This window comes from Gadus macrocephalus, chromosome 21, assembly GCF_031168955.1.
Source record: "Gadus macrocephalus chromosome 21, ASM3116895v1".
Classification (NCBI taxonomy): Eukaryota; Metazoa; Chordata; class Actinopteri; order Gadiformes; family Gadidae; genus Gadus; species Gadus macrocephalus.
Genome location: NC_082402.1, coordinates 12,201,842 through 12,222,730, shown reverse-complemented (window position 1 = coordinate 12,222,730; position 20,889 = coordinate 12,201,842). Strand labels below are relative to the sequence as shown.

At 45.5% G+C, this 20,889-nt stretch overlaps 1 protein-coding gene across 11 annotated transcripts in view; it reads right to left on the bottom strand.

Moving 5' to 3' along the window:
• ptprk (protein tyrosine phosphatase receptor type K) overlaps window positions 1–20,889 on the bottom strand; it is a 61,930-nt gene that overhangs the window by 3,781 nt on the left and 37,260 nt on the right. The window contains exons 19-38 of one of the 11 annotated variants that reach the window (XM_060042588.1): window positions 20,300–20,435; window positions 16,360–16,389; window positions 13,140–13,303; window positions 12,569–12,604; window positions 10,907–10,918; window positions 10,568–10,758; window positions 10,187–10,283; window positions 9,737–9,882; window positions 8,141–8,158; window positions 7,499–7,535; window positions 7,216–7,313; window positions 6,821–6,937; window positions 6,531–6,685; window positions 6,237–6,360; window positions 4,436–4,585; window positions 3,521–3,694; window positions 2,325–2,342; window positions 1,425–1,556; window positions 805–930; window positions 432–595 (exon numbers count right to left, since the gene is read on the bottom strand). In XM_060042588.1, the coding sequence (XP_059898571.1) occupies window positions 432–595; window positions 805–930; window positions 1,425–1,556; window positions 2,325–2,342; window positions 3,521–3,694; window positions 4,436–4,585; window positions 6,237–6,360; window positions 6,531–6,685; window positions 6,821–6,937; window positions 7,216–7,313; window positions 7,499–7,535; window positions 8,141–8,158; window positions 9,737–9,882; window positions 10,187–10,283; window positions 10,568–10,758; window positions 10,907–10,918; window positions 12,569–12,604; window positions 13,140–13,303; window positions 16,360–16,389; window positions 20,300–20,435 (2,125 nt within the window). Of the gene's footprint in view, window positions 1–431; window positions 596–804; window positions 931–1,424; window positions 1,557–2,324; window positions 2,343–3,520; window positions 3,695–4,435; window positions 4,586–6,224; window positions 6,361–6,530; window positions 6,686–6,820; window positions 6,938–7,215; window positions 7,314–7,498; window positions 7,536–8,140; window positions 8,159–9,736; window positions 9,883–10,186; window positions 10,284–10,567; window positions 10,759–10,906; window positions 10,919–12,568; window positions 12,605–13,139; window positions 13,304–16,359; window positions 16,390–20,299; window positions 20,436–20,889 lie in introns of all 11 variants that reach the window. The other 10 variants (XM_060042594.1, XM_060042591.1, XM_060042595.1 and 7 more) reach the window with 10 other exon arrangements.

The window sequence follows — 20,889 nt, the reverse complement described above, 5'->3', positions numbered from 1 at the left end:
TATTTATCATTTTGGAATACATTTTCTGAGTTTACACATATATTATATATTTTTTAATATTATTATTCATTGTTCATATAGTTCAATAGACAATCCACAGTCTAAACAAGTACAAGTAGTCCAAGTGTTGTTAACTTCACTGAGAATTTGTGGATAACGTTTAAGAGGATGTCATTATATATTCATCAGCCTTCATTATTTTATAAGTGTTCCTCGCCTTCCTCTGTAAGTGGAACCATCCTGGGAGCACGCCGTGTTTTCCATTATCAGATCATCAAAACCGGTCAAACTAAAGCTAATCGACTCTCTCCTCTCTTGACGATTCCAGCTGCCTTTGTTATCCACCCCTGGGATAAGCACCCTGAACCCCCCCCCATCCCATTTCATGTCCAAAGCCTCCTGGAACAGGATAACGGCGTGCATGTACTCACAGGCAGTGCACAATGGTCCGGCCCTCCCCCTCCTCGCCCTCGCGCTGCCATTGGTCCACCTGGAGGAGGAGCTTGAGGAAGGAGCGCTTGGAGGTGGGGACGTCTCTGTGGCCCGCCCAGCCCAGGTACTGGAACTGACGCACCATCAGGTACCCCTCCTGGGGCTGGAACACAACGCACACGCTGGTTATGACGTGGGGGTGGACTGGGGAGTGGGACTCGACACGTATCATAGACGAGAGACCACGGATAAACGCGTACGAACGCGCTTTAACATCGACTATAGACGATGCAATAAGATGCAGACGACGTCAGCGTCTGGTGATTGGATATTAAACGGGAGGCTCGTGGAGGTGGGGGCGGGTGAACTGACCCTGGTGAGGTTGCAGACGCGGAAGAGCCTGCTGATGACGTCACAGTCCATGGAGCAGGACATGCACTCCACCTGGACGGGGCCGTAGCGCAGCATGCCCTCCTCGGGCCAGTACTGAGGGCAGCCCTGCAGAGACGCAACACGCGGCCATTCAGACACTCACAGGACAGCGCTTTGACCAGGGCTGCTGGTGAGAGCGGCCCGGAGGGTCACATCAGGCAATGGAACGGCAGCGACAATCAAAGAGTGTGCGTGTATGTATGTATGTTTGTATGCCTGTGTGTATGTATCTGTGTGTGTATGCGTGCGCATGTGTGTGTGTGTGTGTGTGTGTGTGTGTGTGTGTGTGTGTGTGTGTGTGTGTGTGTGTGTGTGTGTGTGTGTATATATATGTGTGTGTGGGTATATATGTGTATACGCACGCACGCACACGCACACACATATGTGTGTGTGCGTGCGTGCGTATGCATGTGTATATTATGTATGCATGTGTATGTGTATGTTTATGCATGTATGCGTGTGTGTGTGTGTGTGTATGTGTGTTTGGATGTGTGCATGTATGTACGTGTGCATGAGTGTGAGCCTGTGTGTGTGTGCATCACGTTCACAGTAGGACTGACCTGAGCCAGGTCGATCTCGTTGAGCATCACCAGGCTGGTGCAGCCGTAGTCGTACACCAGGCGCCAGAAGTCCTTGACCGTGTTGGGCAGTGGGTGCTGGGTGACGATGAAGGCGGCGGGCTGCCTGTAGCTCTGCAGGGGGCGGGGGGACAGCACTTTATTCACTCATTCACACCGCCTGCACTTCACTCATTCCCCAGTAACTTCCCTCCAAAGATAAAACCTTCATGAATCCCATTTATGGATTTGGGTTAGGGTTAGGGTGAGGATACAGAATTTCAATAATGATACACAAACACACACGCACACAATGACAAGACCTGTTTATCATTTTCTAAGTCCTGTTCTTTCTTTATCATCCACCCAACACAAATATTCAGACTGGCACACACACACACACACACACACACACACACACGGGACGGTTGACATGAAGCAGTGAAGTGTGGTGGTCACGTGATCATGCAGTTAGCCAATCAAATGTAGGGGGGGGGGGGAATCATGCATATGACCGCTGGATGTATAGGAAGGAACTAGCTATGCAACTAGACAACCAAACTACCAACATCAAGATCTATTAGTCGCTTTCAATGGATCCCCATTCAAATTCAACATTTTTGGCAGTTTTAATTTTTTTTGCATACATTTATTATAAGATTGCTAGCAAATGTACAAATAGGGAATTTGGGGGTTCCACTGAAAGTGAATGAGGACCAACCGGCCAGGTGGTGGAGACATTTAGTGTTATGGGGTTGGATGTGACTGGTTATATATCTATATATATATATAATATATAGATACATATATGTGGATATAATAGATATGACCCTGGCGGCGCGAAGACACAGTGAAGCCGTGAAACAAATCCAGTATCAGACATGTGAATTAAAATCCCTTTACCTGGAACTCTTCTGACAGCTTGGTTAGAGAGAGGCCAAAAGGTGAGCATGGGTCTTTTTTATTATAATTTTGACTGAACTCAATGATGCATTCAAATCGTTTTTTATTATTTAACTAAAGACAGTTTTGAAAATGGTCTACTATATATATTTAGTTGAATTTAATTCAGTACTTTTCACATCTAATAAAGCAGTTATGGGCCATAGACAATTTGTTAGCGGTTTACACTAGGATGGAAGAATTCAATACTCACTGAACCAAACTAAACGGAATGCATATTACTGTACGGCCCATAAGTTGTAAGGTGACACGTTCTATTTGATTCTTCTTCTTAAACAATTACCTAGTACCCCATCTTTAGCTTACTGTACGCCACCCTTTAATACACAAATGCAAGTTAGAAATGTTAAAATATCGCATTTTACAACTCAATAAGTTGACTTAACTAAATCACTTAGAATTCTAAAGCAACAAGGTTACATGCTGCTTTTGGTTGAGACTCCTTAAAACCTTTTACAGCGTTCCCTAGGGTCTTGTAACACCAAGGCTGTCTGCGATTGGCTGATCACCGCACAGCCTTTGCAACAATCGATTATTCCCCAGCCAATGTATAGGCCTTAATCACAGAGCTGTTATAGCAGGGGTGAAAACAGGTGGAGCTAATCAAGTGAATTACAGTCCAGTAGGCATGCAGTGCCCGTAATCAACGTCAAGAGCCACACCTGTGTTCACCCTGCTATCACACCAGTGTGACAAAGGCAAATTCAGGGTCTGCTTTGATTGGAAAGAGGTCTTTTCACAACCTGGATTTGTCTCTAGCCTCCTGCTGCTAAAAACCACACAACAATGCATCGCACAAACAGGGAGGGGAGTCTGCGTGTGTGTTCGACCGTTGCCTGTGTAAACATGGCTGTGTACATACGTTTATGCTAAACCATTTGCAAGGCAACACTGTACATTAAGCAGGGTACATCTAGAAATGTTTGAACAACAACAGATGCTAATCATCTACATGTAGAGGCTACCCAGCAATACCGGGCTTAAGCTATCAACTGCAAAGGGCCAAGTATGATTCGGCCCGTATTAATACTCATAGGATACTATGAGGACACACTTTGGATCGATAAGTGGGACGGACACACGTACATTGTGCACGAGTGTGCGAGCTCGTGTGCAGGGGTGCGCTGCGGACTTACATCCATGAGGGCGGCGTTGATGTAGTTGCTGCTCTCTCCGTCGATGGTGATGAGGAAGGGCAGGCAGCGGTCTGGGGGCAGGCCGTCCATGAAGCGGTTCTTCTCTTGGTTCCTGGGCAGCAGCGCGATGCTGCAGTCCTCTGGCTGGGGCTGGGGGGTCACCGAGTTCAGGGTCTGGGGTGGGGGGAGGGGCGGACCAGGGAACACAGAGAGGTTGAGGGTTAGGCCGACAGTGTTCCTCTTCTTTTCGGTCAGCGCTCTGACATGGCGGAGCAGTGGGAGAGAGGGTAGTGGGGGGAAGTGTGTTGGTTTGAAGGGGCCTGTTTGAGAATCCCTTTCGGAAGAGGCTAACATGGGGTACCTCTTAGGGGTGGGACAAAATATTGATTCTGCGATATATCGCCGCCCCACTTCGATACCATCGATATTTTAATTAACAAACTAAGGCGCTCTAAACAGATTTCCCTGCTCCCAGCATCACTACTTTATCACTCCTCAAGGTGGCGCTCAACAATTCAATGAGGGGGAACTTGGAAGGAAGTTAACTAGCCAAAGAAGAGTTACAAAGTAACAAAAGTTACTTGTTAGACAGATCCAGCACTTTACCTTTTCACAGTGATTTTGTATTCATAGTTAGACAGATATCGTGATGTATCGTTAAAGGATTGTCTAACAATATATTGATTATCGCAGAATCGCTGTAGCAGTAATATCGGTATGGTGGGCCATGTATCACCTTTCATATAGTATCGTGAGGTACCCTGTGATTCCAACAGGCCTTGAATTAGCTTTTGCATCGCTGGTTTCATTTGTGTATGTTTGTTAAACGTGACGCAGGGAGCAGGTCAGGCGCCGAATGGATTGGGAATGTTTGGGGACGGTACCGTACGACTGTGGTAATGACATCAAACTCACCTGAAACTCATCCTTCAGGTGGGAGGAGTTGGTTTGGGAGTCGATGCGGATCAGCTCATAGAAGGCGGCCTTGAACTCGCACACCGGTATGGCCGTCTCCCCACACAGACACGCCTCCAGGATGGCGTCATGGATGAATATGTACTGCTCCTGAAAGGCACATTCAACACAAACATGGAATCACGCACACACATGCTGTGGAAGGCAGCAACATCAACACGATATGCTATTGTCTGTTATGTGTGCAACTTTATGGCCAGGTATCGATACATCCCCAGTGTGCATGCTGCACATTATCCCTTCAGATTTTGAGGAGAGAATTAACTTTAAAGGGCAATAGTGATAAATCCATTCTAACCGACCCCTTACTTCACTAAACAAAAAAATAAAATATAAATTGGCAAACTTTACTTTAACTTCAGCGATTCTCCCGAAAGCATTAGCGTCACACTAGCATTAGCACTTTGGGGGCACAGTAGTTCACACCAGCAGCAGTCTCACTCACACACTAATTCAAACAGACTTCCTTTATTTGTAACGCTAGAGGTAGATCCGCCCGTAGAGGCAGGGGAAGACTAAGGTTTAATTAGCACAAAACGCTAGCATTGTAGCTTGAGCTACCGCTGCCAATTTGAGCTAGTGCTACAAAAATGCTACTGCTATTTACTGTTCGAATTCATGTTGAGGCCGCAGGCATGCTAAATGCTCTTTGGCAGAATGGGAACAACAGAGTAAGTTTGACAAATGATATTGGTAACGGAGACTTTAATGAAGCCAGGAGAGAGGGTCACGATGCTTTGATCTCCCAGACTGGTGATGTGCTTTAACCATTTCCTAATGTCGGTTGTTACAGGAGTACATTTAATTGTAGATTTCAAAATACAATTTACTAGCGAATGTAGAGTTCAAAAGCCACCCTAAAATATCAAATCGAGCAGAACACAAAATAAACACATCTTTACTAACAACACCCATATTGTGCCACACACACACACACACGTTGTGAACGACAGCATGCAGAGTGCATGCCACATGGGATTGAAGGTGGAGCCATGAAAGAGATGATGAATCCGACAGTATTAGAGTATTACGTCCACACAACAAGGTTGATATCACTTCCTGTTCCTTAAGACGTTGAAGTGAAACCTCAGAGAAGCTGCAATTAGTGTGAAGCATGGTGTTTATCTCCACAGGGGAAAAAAATAATTAAAACAGCCATAATTATACTACTTGGGAAATATTAATCTAGTGTCTGGGTCCCCTCCATTGTCTCAAATATTGCTGTGTTACTAATACACCTTTTTCACAGAGGCCTCATCATAGGACTCACAGGTGTTGCTCATAATACCCCTTATGGGTCAGTTCCTTTTAGGTACCAGGGCACAGGCCGTAGCCTTCACTAGTGGAGGTGTGTTAACGACGTTGAGCTGTGCAAAGGATCTATCCAAGCCAAATCAAAGGACCTAGGGCACAACTCGACCGACTATGCTTACCCAAATAAGGCAATTTGTTCCCACCTTAGTCTACGTCTAAGGATCTGAGGACTGAAGGGAGAGCATGGTACATGGCTGAGATGACGTTGGGTGTGATGCTGGCGTTGGGCTGGTTTGTGAAGGTCTCTAGCGTGAAATCGTGTTGACACATAGATGAGATAACGTATGAACGCCGCAGCCACAGGGCCTGGACAGCCAATACCTTCCGTATACACACAGCGCGTCGCGCCATTCCACTTAGCATGCGCGCCGGTGAGCGGATGAAGATGCAGATGGCTGATGGGTAATGTAGTCACCTCAGTCTGTACCATGTTGATCCTCCTGGAGCGCAGGGCCTTGACGCAGTTGTAGATGTCCACCACGCCTTCCCTCTCCGCCATGTCCAGCATGATGTCGATCACGATGAAGCAGCCCGTGCGTCCCGCTCCGGCGCTGAACACCCCGAGAGAGAGAGAGAGAGAGAGAGAGAGAGAGAGAGAGAGAGAGAGAGAGAGAGGCGCGCACGCGCACACACCACAAGGTGAGAGGCGGAGGGATACCGGCCTGTACGTCGGTCGAAGGGGCGTCTACACTCCTGGTGTTTCTGTGCGTTCTCTACACACCTGCAGTGGACCACGACGGGCCCAGCCGAGGGGGGGTTGGAGACTTTGACCCTGCGGATGAAGGAAAGTAGTCCCGTGGCGTGATACGGCACGCCGTGATCGGGCCAGCCGGTGAAGTGGAACTGCTTGACCTCTCGCACCTCGTTGAATCCACGCTGAGGGGAGGAGAAGAGATGGATTTGTGAAACTAATTTCAATAACCTCTGTGAATGGGAAGCTATCGCCGACTACTGCTGCGTGCGTCTCTGGTCGTATAACGTGCAGAAACAGAACAAGGGAAACACACTCACCCTCTCCAAAGTAAAAGTCCGGACGACGTACTCGGCCAGGGGTTCGACCTCCACAAACGTCACCTTGAAATCTCCGTACACCTCGGCATCGTCGGGCCAGTACTTGTAGCACTTGACCTGTTGGAGGAGAGCGGGGAAATGAACCGGCCGCCGCGTGGCGCCAAGCGGCTCCACAAGCACTCGACCAGCACTCAACATGGCGCTGGAATCAGCAATATGACCGGCAGTGGCGGTTCATACGGTTTACTTTTTCAAACAACTTATTTTTGAATAACTTTAGGGAATTATTCAACAATATAAAGTTGGAACTGACTTGACGTATCAATACTTTAACTAAATGTTTTACGTGGCCTTTTTTAAGTACAATGAACAAGTGAAAGGAGGAAAATACGTACCCTTCCAACCTCCACCAGGTTGGTAACCATGACGATACAGGCAGACTGTTCCTGCCACGCCATCCTCCAGAAGTCATATACGGTCTCATGAACTGGACCTAACACCAACACACACACACACACAAGCGCACAGTTTTATACGGGTAAACCGCAGGACAATGTTTAAATTATTGATCTGTCTATGATGAATGTTGCGAGGCTGTGTGGAGCGGTCCCGTGCAGGGTCCTGATACGGCACACACAGGATTAGCATTTAAATTGTGTACAGCGTGGTGCAGCTTACCCTGCGTGGCGATGTAGTGACTTGGTCTCTGGTAGCCCTGTGGGAATAAAGCTCTCATCAACATGATGCCATGACGTTCAGAAAGGTTCCTTCCTAGACGGTTTTCTATGTTATACCCAAAACCAACTGGCCGTTTGTCTTTAATGACGAAGGCACTTGACTACAGGACCGAGGAAGATGAAAAGATGGCATAGTAAACATAGGTATAAAAACGTACATATACATATACATATATGGAAGTAAAAATATGTTTGGGTATCTTACTAATGAGATGATAAAAAAAGATGGATAAAAAAAAAAAAGATATAAAACTGTTCCAAACTCCTTGTGAAAACCTGCTCAAACTCTCCCCTGCAACGCCTATCAGTGGCTATGCAACGTGGCCAGCACGTTATGTGTGTCGCTTAGGCAGGCCTGAATTGTGGTTAAGATGGCAGGTTTAGGGTGGGTAGGGGTGGGGGGGGGGACATTTGGTCGATATGTCAACCTTTGGGCCAATAGAGGACTACCTCGCAGCAGAGTGCTGGGAATGGGGGAGTGTGTGGGTGTCAGTGGACGCATGGCGGAGCTCTGAACGGACGGACAGATAGTGGGGTGTTCTAGATAGGGGGGGTAGTCGAGAGGAGCCATAGCAATACTTACATCCCTGTACAGCCAAATCTATAACCCAAGCCACAGGCAGATTTACGAGCAGAGGACAGGAAGAAAAAAAAGACAGAAAGACACCATATCAGTGGGTGTCAATCAGGGAAAAAAAGAAAAGTTGTAGTGACACAATGGCAAGTTTGAATAGCACATGCAGAAAGTAAACAACTGAAAAACATAGAGGTAGAATGGATAGAGAGGACATTGCCTGGTGCCTACTAGGGACTACTATTTAACAATCTATGAAAGGCTCTTTAGGAAGTACAACACCAAAGTCAATATCATGACAGTGTAATTGCGTAATCCAAACATCTTGCAGTGTGACACTATGCCCGAGATGTTGATATTATAGGATAATTGTATGTACATTTACATTTAATTGAGCAAATATAGATATAAAAAAGAGATTAGCTAATCCTGGCAAGGTCCTCCCTGATTCAACTCTCTAGATAAAAGATGACTGAGTGAAGTCATGCATTAAAAGCAGTTGTAAACAGTTAATGGCAATATTAACATTAGCAAGGCTGGCCCAAAGCAGCGCCAGTACAGTACAGTAAACAAACTGAACTCATGGATGATCAACATGCAAATAATCACTATGATGGCAAAATGGCAACAGATGGAGGTGGAAAATACAAACACGGTTGAAGCGGAAATGAGAGATTGATGCTGGATGGTAGAATTCTATGGACGGTGGATGTTAGTTGGTAGAAGGTATGGTAGATGTTAGTTGGTAGAAGGTATGGTAGATGTTAGTAGAAGGTATGGTAGATGTTAGTAGAAGGTATGGTAGATGTTAGTAGAAGGTATGGTAGATGTTAGTAGAAGGTATGGTAGATGTTAGTAGAAGGTATGGTAGATGTTACTAGAAGGTATGGTAGATGTTAGTAGAAGGTATGGTAGATGTTAGTAGAAGGTATGGTAGATGTTAGTAGAAGGTATGGTAGATGTTAGTAGAAGGTATAGTGGATGTTAGTAGAAGGTATGGTAGATGTTAGTAGAAGGTATGGTAGATGTTACTAGAAGGTATGGTAGATGTTACTAGAAGGTATGGTAGATGTTAGTAGAAGGTATGGTAGATGTAAGTAGAAGGTATGGTAGATGTTAGTAGAAGGAATGGTAGATGTTACTAGAAGGTATGGTAGATGTTAGTAGAAGGTATGGTAGATGTTAGTAGAAGGTATGGTAGATGTTAGTAGAAGGTATGGTAGATGTTAGTAGAAGGTATGGTAGATGTTAATAGAAGGTATGGTAGATGTTAGTAGAAGGTATGGTAGATGTTAGTAGAAGGTATGTTACTAGAAGGTATGGTAGTTGTTAGAAGATATGTTGGATGTTTGACGGTAGATGGTAGAAAGCATGGTTGATCTTGGTTGGTATGTTGGAAGTTGGATGGTACAACGCATTGGGGACTGGAATGAATGAATTTCTGAAGTGAGCGATGAATCGATTGTGATTGGCGGACTGGAAGATGTAAAACCTCACGCATGAGTGACACAGACGGCGTGCGATGTCCTGGTGGGATGGGTTGAACTTCAAAAATGGCGGATGCACAACTTGTATAGGCGATAAAGGTATAGAGGCCTGACATACGAGCGAGGGGGTGTGGTTTCGCTGGTTTCGTTGGGAGCCAATAGTAGCGTTCGATGCGTTTCCACTTACATCGATGTAGTTGGCGTTGATGTAATCGGAGGAGGGGTCGTCTTCAATAGGCTGAAGGATAACCCTTGAGTGGTCATCTGGAGGAGAGAGACAGGGGAGAAGGCAGAGAGGGGAGAAGAGAAGCACAACGAGAGAGCAAAGCAACGAATAACATCGATTAGAGAACCGTCTTCCATTGGTAACGGCCTCACCACAGAAGGAATGCCATTTTGCCCAGTATTGCACCATACCTAGGAATAATGCATGACACTATACTCTTACCCTTTCCGTCTCCCATGGTACGTTTTCTAGAGTCCATGGCTTAGGTTAAAAGCTACGGTTACATTTTTAAAGTTACATTTGTCTGTAGAACTTCGGGCTGTGCGACGTGTAGGTTCTTACAGGCTATGATGTTGCCGTAGCGATTCTTGGTGCGGTTCTGATCCTTCTTGGCCACGTCCCATGAGGCCGACTGGCCTTCGAAGAAACTCTGCAACACCAACAGACAGGAACCGAATAACGATAAGTACAAAATAACACACTCAAATTCTAAAAGCCCAATGCTATCCTGAAACATCCTGCAGCCTTCTTGGTCAAACTGCCAACGCTGACAATGCTCCTAACGTCGCCAACACGGCTAACATCGCCGTGGAAACCCCTGCTGTCAATACTCCTAACACTACTATACTACACCTTGCTGCAGAAAAAAAATCAAACCGGCAAACAAAATTTGATGACGAATAAACCAGCGCCGCCCCTTGCTTCCGATCCTCTGCGCCTTACTTCGTACTCCTCCTTGAAGCCGTAGCTGTCGGAGGTCTTCATCAGGTTGATGTGCTGCAGGAGGTCCGCCACCCTGATGGCCGGGTGCAGCTGGCCCGTCTGGTAGGGGGACTCGGCCCCCTCGCAGTGGTAGCGCGGCACGTCCAGCAGGCGGTTGTTCTCCGGCACCGCCGAGGCGCTGTGGTTCTCGTCTGGGGGGGGGGGGGAGAAGGGTGGGGGTAGAGGGGGAGAGCGTCAAAAACGGAGGGGGGATGCGGGATGGTGTCAAACACGCGTTGGAGAGCGCTCGGACCGGAGCGACCCTTGAGAAGACAGAGGGTCTGTCTGCGGTCTACTCACCGGTGATAGGGACTAGAGGTCGCAGCAGCAAGAGGAAGAGAGAGAGCAGAGGTTTAGTCGGGGGGTTAAGGGGGACGTAAGAGGCGATCCTGATGGATTGTGGTTAGCTTGACTGTTGACCATGGAGGGGGCTGAATGCAGGAGAGGGGCACAATGGATCTACACACGGGAACCAAATGTGGAGGACTTTTACGATTGCGGCGGAATGGTGCGCTAAGTCACAGCCGGCACTCCTCAACTGACATTGCAGTGTGGCTGGATGAAAACCGCACACGAGACGCGCACTTGTGCAGACATAACACGCACACGCACACGCACACACACACACACACACACACACACACACAAACACACAAACGTGCACACGGGGATCATCTGTCGGTGCTCATCATATTCATATGGACATCGGATACTGACCAATACTAATCGGACTATAGTGTGTATTCATTCGCTGACACGTGCATTTTTGGGCCGAGCCTGATGTGTCCGTACCATGACTGACCCATCTCTTCTACTGCCGCTGATGATTATGAACCGACGTCCTTTATTTTCTCCGGCTCAGCTCTGTTGGCCACGTCGGGCTGGCAGACACCACAGCCAAAAGAGTTCCTCATTAGGCCAATTAGCAGCAAACTCGACCAGACAATTGTGTCTCCACTCCCTTAACTTGCCGCCGGCCGGTGACGTGATCGTCCGGGACAGGTTGTGAGTGCAGTCTTCACTTCCCATTAGAGGGCGGGCTGAACCGCAAGCTAATCAACATGATTTTGTTAGTTGGCGTGGGGTGGTGCGCGCGGCGGGGTGTTTACCATGGCCCCGGGGGCCTCTACTGGCGCTGCATGGTGTCACACTTCACCGGAGGCCGGAGACAAACATGCCACGCCGTGTAACCCCCCTAGAGTTAGAGCTACATCAAATTCAGCAAGGCTAAAGCTTTCATAATTCACTCACATGGACGTGAGCCGCAACAGCTAACGTATCTAGGGAGGGGGGAAATAAATAATTTCCCTGCACACCAAGATGGCAGGTAGTCAAATAGGGCCTATAGCCGTACCGGAACAGCTATCCAGCCAAATACATAGTGGCAGACTGGAGCACACAGATGCAATTATTTTGTTTTTGAACTCGATGTCGTGGCTGTAATCTGCAGCCATTTTTTCCACAGTGTGATCTTTCCATTCAAAAATTTGGCTCAATGCATTTTCGGGGACACATCTGAAAACCAGCCAACGCTGTGGAAATAATGAGGTCTCCGTGGGGGAATGTGTATCGTGGGAAAGCGATAACGGAATCAACATCAATACAGCTTGTGCCCGTCCCGGAAACCACAGCTGGGATTTCAACGATTCAGCCGGTTTGAAACGCATACTTGGTTACCAAACCGTGTCCTCCACGAAACACGTGGCGCTCACAACTTCACCCGTGGTGCAGTGCGCGTACGAGCACTGTGAAACGTCCAGCCCTGGTCAGATCCCATGCACACACTGTATGTGGCGATTCAACGGCAAAACGAATACAGGGAGCTGGGATTACACACCTACAAACATAGAGACTGAACATGGCGTGATGGGGTTTTGGGGGGATGGGGTGACTGTTGACGACTACTACACGATGGGTCACGTAATGGTTGGCGGTTGGAAGCCATGAGGCCATTGGTCTCACCTAGCACAGCAGTGGGCACCAGGGGGTCATTGGGCACTGCAAGAAGAAACAAGGTGAGCAACGCTGAGAGTTTACATGGGGGAGTTTTTGATTGAGGTCGGGCAGATACCAGGGATAGCCATCATTGGACCTGGGATAAACGCACACATAACTGGATATGTCCATGAGCGCACACACATGGTTCAGAAAGAGTATATCTCAACTGATCAAAATGGGAATGTGAGATCCCATATTAACATTGACTATAAAACACACCCTCTACATTATTGACGCAGTCAATAAAAAAAAAAATACGGTTCTCTTTTAGAAACAACCAAATAATGGTTGGTGGAAAGTTTTCCGTCATGTTGGTGGTTGTTAGATGTTAGAAGAAGAAAACCGAAAATAGAATAGAATACAAATAGAACAGCTAGAATAGTTAAGCACATAGGATGGATTACAATCTGTACATTAAAAATTAATAACGGATGTAAATAGTTATAAGGCCATAAACAAATTGTAGGTCAGGCATTGGGTTACAAAAGGCATTTTCAATGCCCCACAAACGGAGCCCTACAGGAGATGGACCTACATCTGTTGGCGGTGAAGCTGTGCGAATCCATGAAGGTCACGGCCATGGGGTCCTCGCCGTGAAGGGTGCTCTGGTCGGCATAGCTACGGTCCATCGCGTTCACCATGTGGGTCATCTCCTGCCGCGTCGTTCCAATGGCGTCTTTGCGCTTCTTCGCCAGTTTTCTGTCAAGATTGTCACGGTAGTACGAGACAGAGACAGAGAGAGACAGAGACAGACAGAGAGAGAGAGACAGAGAGAGACAGAGACAGACAGACAGAGAGAGAGAGAGAGACAGAGAGAGACAGAGAGAGACAAAGAGACAGAGAGAGAGACAGAGAGAGACAGAGACAGACAGACAGAGAGAGAGAGAGAGACAGAGAGAGACAGAGAGAGACAAAGAGACAGAGAGAGAGACAGAGACAGACGGAGAGAAAAAGAGACAGATGGACAGAGAGAGAGAGACAGACAGAGAAAGACAGAGCGAGAGAGAGACGGAGAGAGACAGAGACAGAGAGAAAGTTGGAGAAGAGACAAAATGAGACCAAACCACAGCAGCCCTGCTTCATTTCTCCCCTCCCAGGATTGCCTCTAACTCTTCCCAGTCTTGCAGGAAATGGTGTGAAGTAATAAAAGATTGGCTTTTCTTTCTAAGCTGATTGGTTTGCTGAAGTACTTTCAACAAAGAGTAACCAAACACTAAAAGATGATCTTGGTGCAAGTGACATCAACAGGCTAACCCCGAGTTGAGTCAAACAGAAACCCAGATCCAAACACCATGTGTGTCACACCACAGGCAGTGATGGGCACCGATGTTTGAAATTAGTGCTTGGTTACTCTCTCTTCACATAGGGTCATGTTGCTAAAGTAAGGAATAACTTTAACCAATTTGACATTTCCTGGAGGCAAGCATGGCAATGCATTGTTGTCAGAAGGTTAGGTTTAGAAATGTACAGCAAGAGCCGAGGTCTGCAGACTGCTGATTCCTCCATCAGAGAAGAGCAAGGAACAAGAGCAAACCAAGGATGGACAGGGGGGGAGAGATTTGGGGGGGATGAAAGAAAGGTGTGTGTAGAAGACGGCATTTATTTAACAGTCCGTGGGCTCTAACAGGAGTGTGTGGGAAGAAGCATAACCACCGTCAGAGGGGAAAACCGACATCAATGAACGAGAAACACCGGGGGAAAAAACCTGTCGTGAACGATGGTGATATATAAGGCAGCTGCCAGATGATAGCTGTCAAATAGCCTTATTTTTTTCGTTTTAGTCTTTTCAGGAAAGGAATCCATTAGTGTCCAAAGACACCCATTCACCAGAGCAATGAATAGCAAGGCAGGGCAGAGCAAATACGCATCACAGGGCTTAGGATCATGTCAAGATCAAGGTAGTATTGCAGGAATATAAAAACGTTATTGGAAATATTTGTATTCAACTTGATTCTGTGACTTGTCATTCTGCTCTTTGTCAGATCAGGGGATGGAGGGCTGCCTTCCCTCCTTTGAAAAAATGTAAAGCCGAGCCAGCGTTCACATCATTTTCAGCAAGAGAATGCAGCCATTGTCACCTTAGGACCCCAATAGACCTTTTTCATAAAGATGTCATCGTAAGAAAAGCACGGGTTATTCCTCATGACAGTAATTATCGGCCTTCTCCTTCGATGTACAAGGGCAGGAGACTTAAACGTTCAAAGATATGTCTCCTACCTTTGTCGTTGTATATCTAAGGAGCAGATCCATAATTAGTGTTATGAGCGTGACCTGTGTATGTCCTATGATGAGACCTCTGGGTAAAGAGCCTTTGCACCAACATTTGACTGAGTTTACCTAGAGATCCAATAACAGAATACAATATTTAAGACTTTAAGAAGGTTGGCAGGCTAGGGACAAACTCCGACTTGTGCATCCCAGATATCAAATAGGGGGGAAGGGGCCGGGGGGGTGAGACAAGGGGTACTTCGAGCATGGCAGAGCATGCAGGAACTTTATTATAAGCCAGACATTCACCAGTTAGGCCAACATCCCAAAAGCTGACTTATAGATCCCACCACCATCCAACCATCATAATCCTCAGGAGTCTTTTTCTTTTTTTTAGAAAACACACATGTGGGATGAAGTTTGGTGAACCTTTGCCCACTGTGGCCCAACTGAAGATGTGTAGGGCTCTTACCTTTCCCCAGAACACAGCAGAGATAGTAAGAGAGCATGCTAGGTGTAATTGGTTTTACCTCTTGACCTGAGATACACCACCGCCACATGTATGGCCACCGCTCACACACAAACACACACTCAGTAGAAAAACAGTGTTAGCAAAAGCCGACCAAAGCAGCACACAGGGTGTGTGTGTGTGTGTGTGTGTGTGTGTGTGTGTGTGTGTGTGTGTGTGTGTGTGTGTGTGTGTGTGTGTGTGTGTGTGTGTGTGTCAACGAGTTTGTGAGAGGGTGAAGTAGTGAAAAAGACTGCTCTGTAAAGACCAACACTAGAAAGGGAGTAGTTCTCACACCACCAGATAAAGAAAAAACACCACCCAAGAGCTATTAAAAACACTTCAAGAAACACCCGTTCGCATAACAGCAAACAGGTTGCTTCTAATCCACCAATAGGAAAGAGTCCTCCAGAATCCCCATGACACCTGTGACTTGATGGGTGGATGGGTGATCACATGACTACATGCACACAAAGAGCTACATCCTTACACAGTGCAGCATTCTTTTTTCAAACAACACCAGCGGGGGGTTCGAAGCGTCCCACTTGAGGCCTGCTTACATCCTACATCTGAGCAACTTTGTCGCATGTAGAGGATACCAGGGCGGAGGTCAATCCACTTTCAGTTCAACCACTCCAGCAAACTACTGTTGTAGGCCTCGGCTAGGATGATATACTTCATTCTAGTCAGCGTTTTCCCTTTCTTGGTCCTCCTCCCAAAATATAAACAATTTTGACAAAAATTAAAATAGAAAATGAAAAATGGCTGTATTTAAGCATGGGTATAAAAGGAATACACCGTAGAAGTAGTTGGCTGGAATGAAGGTGAATTGACCCTGACCCTGGAAAGACGTCAATGAGGATGGCAGAGGCTGGTTGATTAGAGTTGATAATGTGTTTTGTCTTGAAAAAAGTATACTGCATCTTTAAAAAAAAAAAAAAATTAAAAAAAGAAGAAAAGGAACAACATCTAGCCACTAGTTTGCCCATTAAGATAGCAGCAGCTTGGTTAGCTGGTCGTTGATTGGTGGTCTACTTACAGGTAATAAGAGTATGAATAGTAGGTCCTCCTTGGGTTGTGAGCCAATCAAAAAAGCAAAGAGTGAGACACAAGGGTCATGAATATGCATATTAGGACATTCCCTGTCCTGTCCCCAACCACCAACATTACATCAAATAAACAAAATGAAAACAGTCGTTTTCCTATCTTACATCTGAGACTACCTCCAGGGCATGCAGGGGAGTATTGGCTAATACGGTTTACTTTACAGCTAAAGCTCAAGTCTAAATGAATATTATGACAGCCACACTTAAAAAGAATATGGTGACGGTACAATTAAATATGAAGACACATTTATCATCATGCATTTCACTTACTTTGTAGATATTCTTTTATTCTCTACCGTTTTGTTAAAGTGAACACAGGCCTCTCTAAAAAGCTGCCTGTTGACCTGATTGATCTTGTTTAGAAATGTAAATATCTTTATCCCTTAATATTGTGTTATTATCGTCACTATCACTACATATACATATTTAACATTGGGTGCATTGAAAGACACCAGAGCTGTTCAACTAATGCAGCAGGCGTTTCAACTTCCTGTAAAACAAGCATGATGTCATTATGATGCCATCATGTCCCACCATTTTAAAGATGCAGTATTGTTCAAAGTTGTAAAAAGTCAAAAATAAAATGATGATAATGAAGATTGATCTCCCTGGAACCCTTTCAGAAAAATTATTAAATCTAACAGTACCTTTTTGGCACAACCCTCAAATGTACACAGACATTAATCACAATTCACAAAGCGTCTTGGTGAAATAAATATAATCTCCCGAAGGTTGTCATAGCTGAAATTATCCCTAGATTCAACCGAAACTAAGTGGTTTGCAAAAGAGAACAAACTACCAAAATCGGAACCCTCACAAATGTATTAAAGATAATGCAAAAAATAAACTTTCTGTGCTTCACTACAATTCTGATACTTCACGTCATGAATTTCTTAGAAATGTTGGCTTACAGTCCTCAAACATATACAACCTACAATTCTAGCATCAGATATAACTTAAAAGCCAGAAACCACCCAAGCAACTTTTAGAGAAAATCATGGATGTAATATAGTAGTATTGTTTACCAGTGTATCCCATGAATAACAGAAAGGTATCACAAAGAACAATTATATTGTAATTGTATGATTTCCATTATATCATAACACGATTTATATTAAGAATTATAAGAGACGTTTGAGATTTACTTTTGAGAAGAAGATAATTGTAGGTCTGGTGTTTAAATGTCACATTTGCCAAGAATCAGTTCGCAATCTTGGCTTGTACTAGAGACACAGATGCTCCATCCAAACCTGATGGTTATTAATATAATAAGAGAGTATGTCTGGGTATATTAACGTACATTAAGTACCTCCCTGGTCAAATATAAGTAATACAATGATAGCTTTCTCGCAGCAGGGTTCATTTGTGACCTCAGCAGACATTTTAATAAATCAAGGCATGTGCTTTAGTGGGACCAAATGTGCTGAATTTAATTCATCGTGATAATTATGGGGAAAATAAGAAAAGAGCTGAAAAGTCAAAAAGGGTCAGACTGCCACTGTTGCCTGGAGACCAGGAGTCACTGCTAACTACCCAATGTATTTTAATTGGCCACAATGGGTCATATATATATATATATATATATATATGGCCAGTAGAATATATACGATGCATGTCGATTATTAATGGTTGGTTTGCACTTTTTGGAACGCTGTTCCGCTTCAGACTTTTGGCAAAGCCAATAAATGTAAATGTGGATGATATTTACAATGGTCTCCTAGGGGGCGTATGCAAAGTGACAGTTTCCTCATTACACCTGCTATAACAGGGCTGCGGCGCGTTCCAAACAGGGGACCTCAAATGAGGGTCGACGGAGAGGTAGACGCACGCCGTGTTTATTCACTTCCCACTAAAACACGTGTGCGCGCTAACACAGGTAAATATGTGCACTGTGCCCAGGAAAACATATAACCGCCCTAATTGGTCCTGTGAGCCTGCCTGAGACAAATGCGATTTTATAATATATAGTCAGTACATTTGTAACTTTTATTTATTTGGTTGTTTTTGCAACTCTTTTCCTGTATATTACCCTACTGAAATATATTATATGGTGACAAAAAACTGTTGAGCATAACTTGATCGGCACAGTACATGTGTTGTCTGAGAATAACCACCGACGCAGCATCACCACGTCGCCCACACCCCACACCTGCATGTTCGCCTGGTGCGCGTTCGTCTTTTTATTAGTGATGTTGTTGTGCGCTCCGTGGTGAAATACCGCCTCTCATCCACGACATCATGATTAACGGGACCTAGACCCCCGCTTCCCCATCTCTGTAATTCATAGTTAACGACTTTAATAAAACGATGACAGACTGGGTCAAGTAATGCATTAGCATATATAGTGGAGGTAAAAAAGAAAAAAATAGAATGGGGGTGCTAAATACACAATCATTTAAAAGGACCTGATTTTTCATTGCCGGGATACACTTCTAATATATGTGAAGCCGCTCAGGAATTCAGATTGACAAAATACATTCCCTTTTCGTTGTTCATTTTAAGCTTTTATTAGAACACCATCATTAACCAGATGAATGGATCACGATATACAGCATGAAGGCTAGGGTAGGGCCCGCGCGTTGTTAAGAAACCTGTCTGCAGTACATTAAATGGCCGCACGATGGCGCCATACACCTCACGCTGACGATGAAGAGACTAAAGCTGAGGGCGGTAGCTACTGCTATTACACCCTGTAGACTATAACAGAGGCTCTCAAACACTCAAACAGTTGGTGGACCATGGTACAGGCTGTAGAAGGATGTGCTGCCCCTAGAATAACTTGGACCGTGTATTAGCATTTCAATGACGAGTGACGACAGAATACAGTGGTGGTGGTCATGCATCAGCTGTACATTTTAAACGCCCATTCTGATATTTGTCATTACCTTTTAGAAATACGTTCAACTGCACTGCCTTGTAATGAATGCACACCATAGGACTCTGTGCTTTGGATTGGTTATTCGAGGCAAAGGCATTGGAATTAAAAAATAAAACCACATTTCTGCATCTCAATTGTGCCTGGGGGCACTTCCATGAGTTTAATACCTTTCTCCCCGCTGTGTCCACAATGCCACTACCAAAGCACTACTGGTTACAGGTCCCTGACTTCAATAATGATCAATCAATAATGAGGTCATGCGTGACCCAGACGCCTGAAAACCAATCAAGACCGGGGTGTCGTCCACAGCCCCCCCTTAGCCCTTATCCTGATTCAATACCGAATTGTTTTAGTCTCTAGTCAGCACGACGAAAAGGGGAAAAATCCTCAAATCAAATCATCTTACTTTCTGCACAACTGGAGGCAGTGAAAAGTGCTCTGGGTTGTTTTTTAGAACCTAGTTCTTCATTAAGTTCCCTGTGATGCTAAATCCTCCTCCTAGCCTCAGTCCTACTCTTCACTTCCTGCCACAGCCATAGATGTTCTGTTAAAGCACCTCAGGACTGACTGTGCCTCAACACCGCCTCAATAGAGAGGAAGCTCCCCAGGTCATAGGTCATAGCCAGCCCCCGCCGCGCACCAAAGCGATCCATTAAAAACAACCACAACCACTATGGCTACGAGACAGGGGAAGCAGAAGGCTGGTTCAGAAGGGAGATCAACGGTAATGGTGGATGACATGGTAGATGGATGGCTCGTATGGTGCAGCACGCACACTGGAACCAACACAACAACAGGACAACAACGAGAGCGCTGTGAGCGAGTGAGCGTGTTGCTGCGTTCGGGTGTCAAGTCCTACATGTGTGCGACCTGTGTGTGTGGCCGACTTGTTCTCCTCTCATTGTGGTGTGTGTGTGTTTGTGTGTGTGTGTGTGTGTGTGTGTGTGTTCGGGTGAGGGCCTGGGGAGTGTGTGTGTGTGAGTTGGATCACTTACCTCTTCTTCACCAGCAGGATGGCCACTAGCACCAGGAGAATGAAGACCAGGACGCCGGCACTGATGCCCGCAATCTTCACCACCCGGTCCGTCTGCTTGGCCGGGTCCGGGACCACCTCTGGCTCCTCGGTCGCACCTGAAGAACCACAATGTTTATTGGATTTTGGTCCAATTTGATTTTTTATTTTGCCTTCAGACATTTCTGAGTGAGACACTTGGTTGGTTTTCTTTCTCTTTGTTGACTTTTTTCACAGTGCAAAAACAAGAATAGAAAAAACAACTAATAATAAAAGTAAGCCTGTTTTAAGGAAACAATGAGAACCAGGACCCCCGCTAAATCCCACTGAAATTTGAGTGGGTTTGGTTCAGGAAAGGTCCTCCAATAACTAAACGGTTTGCTGCGAAAAGACAGCAACAAACTTTAATGGAATGCATCTGTGAGAACCTAGGCCTGAAACCAAACTAAAACTGTTCTTTTGAAGAGCATTCCTGACGAGTGACTCATTTGAATTTCCTGGTAATCTCTCCCTCTCCCACCTTCGCAGGGTCCGTAAAACACTGTCATCCATAACTAATCGGAATAAAATGTC